Source organism: Tupaia chinensis, unplaced genomic scaffold (genome assembly GCF_000334495.1).
Source record: "Tupaia chinensis unplaced genomic scaffold, TupChi_1.0 Scaffold149501_1, whole genome shotgun sequence".
In the NCBI taxonomy this organism is placed as follows: Eukaryota; Metazoa; Chordata; class Mammalia; order Scandentia; family Tupaiidae; genus Tupaia; species Tupaia belangeri.
Window position 1 is genome coordinate 3,569,578 of NW_006209345.1, and position 4,881 is coordinate 3,574,458.

The 4,881-nt window shown below is 53.8% G+C and overlaps 1 protein-coding gene across 1 annotated transcript; it reads right to left on the minus strand.

Moving 5' to 3' along the window:
• Positions 1-1,807: 1,807 nt before the first annotated feature.
• RCE1 (Ras converting CAAX endopeptidase 1) lies at positions 1,808-4,861 on the minus strand (the record flags this gene model as incomplete). The annotated part of the gene is given in 8 exon segments (XM_014585335.1): positions 1,808-2,479; positions 2,768-2,830; positions 3,084-3,155; positions 3,285-3,452; positions 3,966-4,044; positions 4,320-4,403; positions 4,497-4,599; positions 4,737-4,861. Coding segments are annotated over 8 exon segments (930 nt in total), but the record flags the coding sequence as incomplete, so codon positions are not given.
• Between the last annotated feature and the right edge of the window lie 20 nt (positions 4,862-4,881).

Here is a 4,881-nt window from a genome sequence, read left to right on the forward strand (position 1 = left end):
CACAAACACAGTAACCCTACCTGCATTGTGGTTTTTTTGCCTGCTAGTGTGGGGGAGGTGAAACTGGACTCTGAGGTAAAGGACAGAGTCCAGACCCTCTGACGCCCAAGAGTCCCAGGCATAAAGTACATCCCTGGCACCCGAGAGCTTGTCTGCCTAGTGTCTGGGGTACCGGTACCTAATCTCTCGGGAGGGGAAGTCACAGCTGTGGGCCTGGGGCTCTTCCTTCTTGGATCCCAGGGTACCAAATATACTCACTAAAACAGACCTCACGTTCACCCTCTTCCCTCAACAATTGCTACAAGGCTAGGGGAAAACACTCCAAGGAAGGTGTGTGGCTGTGTGAGGCGGCCCTTCAGATCCAGCTGGATGGAGTTCAGTCATGGCCAACCTGGGGACATCCTAGGTTGTGACCGCACATCCACTTCCTTCTCTTCAACAGACTCAGGGCGGGCAACTGGGGATGACCCCTTGAGTCTGAAACAGGACCTAAAAGTTATTCTTTCAACAGTTGGGGGCCAGGTGGCGTAGCAGCTGCACCGCTGTACTCCCACACGGCTGATCGTGGTTCAAGTCTCGGACCAAACAGGTTGAAAAGCATGCCAGGCACGTGTGCATGTTTGTCCAAGATTCTGGGAGAAGGGATTGTAGCATGGCCATTCCCCCTTGGGTTTTTTTTATTTCTCTCACAGTCTTTGTCGGTCTCTCTCAGGCGAGCACACACACCCTAAGGTAAAAACCTCTTAAAAAAAAAAAAAAAGACAACCCAGTAACAAAAGACATCAAGACATCCTGGTCAGGGAACAAACACCATTCTAAAAATGAGCAGCAGGTAGGTTCCAAGAATGAACCTGGAGTTACTCTATTCTCAGAGCTTCAGCCATTGTTCTGGGATCCTCCAGGGGCCAAACACTGCGGCAGAGGTATGAGGTGGAGAAACCCAGCAAAGCCTCTGATCCTGGGTGACTTAGAGTAGGTTCTTTTCCCATTTTTGACCTGTTTCCTTTTACATAAACTGAGGCTGGTAGACCCTGTGGAGGTCCAGGTGGAGGCTGGTCCTCCACCCTCCCATAGTGAGGCTGGAAGCTCCCATCACTGGGGAAAGCATGCCAGGCACGTGTGCATGTTTGTCCAAGATTCTGGGAGAAGGGATTGTAGCATGGCCATTCCCCCTTGGGTTTTTTTTATTTCTCTCACAGTCTTTGTCGGTCTCTCTCAGGCGAGCACACACACCCTAAGGTAAAAACCTCTTAAAAAAAAAAAAAAAGACAACCCAGTAACAAAAGACATCAAGACATCCTGGTCAGGGAACAAACACCATTCTAAAAATGAGCAGCAGGTAGGTTCCAAGAATGAACCTGGAGTTACTCTATTCTCAGAGCTTCAGCCATTGTTCTGGGATCCTCCAGGGGCCAAACACTGCGGCAGAGGTATGAGGTGGAGAAACCCAGCAAAGCCTCTGATCCTGGGTGACTTAGAGTAGGTTCTTTTCCCATTTTTGACCTGTTTCCTTTTACATAAACTGAGGCTGGTAGACCCTGTGGAGGTCCAGGTGGAGGCTGGTCCTCCACCCTCCCATAGTGAGGCTGGAAGCTCCCATCACTGGGGTTAGGACCATGGGTTCCACTCTGACTCTGGTAGCTAAGGCAGAGGACCCCTGGCCAACCCATCCCCAACTCCAGGAAACTCCCTGCCAGGCAGAACCACCCAGAGGTTAGTGTTCAGCGTCCACTCTCCCACCCACTCAGGAGCTGTCTGGAATCCTCCCCAAGACCTCAGACAGATTCCCCAAAGGTCCAAGGCCATGTTACCCAAGTTAAATCTCTTTAATATCCCAATACAAAGTCCTGATGCAAAAACACAATGAGAAAACCCTGGGAAGTTGGGAGGGAGGTTTTATAAATAAAAAACTCCCAAGCAGCTTTTCAGAGGCAGAGGGGGGGAGGACAGAGGAGCTAAGAGAAGCAGCAGTCCAAAGTGAGGAAGGGAGTGCATGGCTCCTGGCACCTACCCTTTGTCCCTTCACTCCCAGCTGCTCCTCAACCCCCTTTCAACAGGGGCTGCACCCTTTGGATATCTGCTCCTTTCTCTTGGTCCCTGGGATTCAACTAGCTCTGGCTTCAATCCCCTACAAAAATTCCTGAGATCTCGGGGACCCCTGCCAGGCCCCATCCCATAGTACCCCTTGGTGGGGAGGGGCTGGGGAGCCCATGAGAGTTCATAGGAGTGTATTGGAGCATAGGTCAGGAGCACAAGGGAGCCTCTGAGTCTCCTGCTCGCTCCAAAAGCACACAAAGGGGAAGGCTGCCGTAGAGCTTGGGGTCCGTGAGGGGCTGGAGCAGAAGCAGGAAGAGTCCCACACCCAGTGCATAGCCTGCCAGCAGTGGCCGCCGCTGCGGATGCTCCAGGGCCGCGCACACGGCAGGGAATCCCATGTAATTGCAGAAGGAATGGCAGAGAACTGGCCCAATCAGGTGTCCTAAGGAGGAGAGAGAGAGCTCACAGAGCAGTCCACCACCTCCTCCCGCCCTTCCAGGGCTAGTGACCCTCATCCTCTGAAACAGGAGATCAATGCCCCACGCACCCACCCACACAGTGTAGTCTCTGCTTTCTTCTATCTCTCAGACCTCAACAAGCTGAGTTCAGCCTGTCCCCAGGACTAGAGTAGAAGAAACCTGTCACTCCTAGAACAAACGTAAATTCCCACTCTCCCACCCACTCCTGTGGGCCCAAGACCCCGGAGACCCATGAGAGACTGAGGACCAACCTGTGCGGATGAAGAGGAAAGCAGTGTAGGCACCGAAGACAGCTGTGTAGGAGAACTGGAACGCTGGAGACGGGGAGGCCACGAGTGACCACACCTGCATACTCTTCTTGCCCCAGCACTGCACACCCATCAGCCAGAGCCATCCCCTTTCCCCTGGGACAGTGGCTGCCTACTCTTCTGCACCCCAACTCCCAGGGCTGGTGACTTCTCCAGTGCTATAGCTCTCTGTTCCCAAGAGTTCCTCTAGAGTGGCTATCAGGACTACCCTTATACACCCCAACCCAGGATTGCCCCAGGCAAGCTCTCTGGGACTCACCTGCAGACAAGAAGATGCTCCCCACACTGCTCTGGCGAAAACGCAGCTGCTCAATAATGTGATGAAAATGGGCTGGGAGGAAGGTGAGAACCATATCACATCCCTCCCAGTCTTTCCTCCAGGCCCGCCCCTCACCCCAAACCTCATTCTCATCTCTTAATGCTGGGAACATCTCGGGAGGACCTTGTTGGATAGACTCACCAACCCCAAAGAAGAGTGGGCAAGTGAACACAGCAGGGCCCAGGCCTGTGCATGGTGCTAACATGGGCAGCATACAGGCCCGGAACACCAGCTCCTCTGTCAGGGGTGCAATCACTTGGTTCCGCAGCCAACGCATGTCTGTGAGGCAGCGGGCCCAGGAGCGGGGGGCTAGAGGAGGAATTGAGGACAAGCAATGAGTAGCCATTGACCAATGAGACCCTAGAGGGGTCCAACAGTCCCTCTTCCAAAACTTTTCCCTGGCAAAACTAGGTTAGACATCAATGCTCCTAAGAACAGAGATGGGAAGGGAAACAGAAAAACTTTGTGTCAAACCCAATAATGTCCTGACATGACTGAAAGTGAAGGCTTTAGTAACTAAAACAGGGTATCCTGGCAGTAAATGATGGAGACATCAAAACTGAATCAAGACCAGTTTTGGTTTGGGGGACGTTGTTTTCTGATCCGCATTAAGTACTGCTGGGGTCCTTGGTGCCTCCTGGGACATCAGAAACTACCATTATAGGATACCAGCTCTGTGCTCCGATGTTATTGATAAGGAAATATCCAGAGAAATGATGTCTAAAATCTCACATCTACACTGCACCATGAACCCACTGGTTCCCTTTCTCCATTATTCAGAACTACCTGTGTCTAATTTTCCCCCCAGGCTCCAGGACTCACCCAGGACAACCTTCAGCCCATCTGCTAGGTCACAGGGGCAATCCATAGAGAGCTGCATCAGTGGGCCCAGGAAAAGGATCTGGGGGTGAAAACAAAGGAAAACATCAAAGGAAAAACTTTCACCATGATCTACTGCCCTTGCCTTAGACCTTTGCCCTTGCCTGCCTTATGAGGGCTCAAGCTTCAGTCATGATTTCTCATCCATACATTCCCAAGGGGCCTAGGGCCACCTCACCATTCCTGCCTACCATCAGCCAAAACCCACGTACAATCAAAACGGGAAAAACGACCATGAAAGGTGCATGATGCTAATAGTAAAGAACAGAGAAGGAAGGATAAAGCAGGAACACTCACCATAGTCAGCAGCAGGGGCAGCAGTGCTGCTGGGAAAATGCCCTCCAGCCTGAAACCCATCAGGGTGAACAGGGATGTGCCTGGCTGAGCCACAGGAAAGGGGGCATCAGTTTGGTCCTTTGCAGCAAGACCCCTTCGCTAACTCCCCTGTTGCCCTCTGCCCCGCCTCTTTCGCACCTGGATGCCTGTGAGCTCCCTCCAGAGCAGCACGCAGAGGGGTGAGAGGCTGGACACTACCAGGACACTGGTGAAGCGCCGCTTGATGACGGCGGGGTGGTCCCTACGGAGGGGGCAGTAAGTTCAAAGGGCCCGCAGCCATCTCCAGTCAGCGCAGCCCCGCCCTCGACTCGCCCAAGCTCCGCCCGCAGTCCCGCCTCACGGGGGCGCGGGTTCCGGCCGCGCGCGCAGCCCCCACACCTGGGCAACTCGCTCTTCCAGACGTAGAGGCTGCCCACGTAGGAGCAGGCGAGGCTGAGGCAGGAGAACACGGACACCCAGCAGCACAGCCCGGGGCCCGGGCCGCCCAGCGCCGCCGACTCGGGCTGGCGCTCCGGGCGCGAGA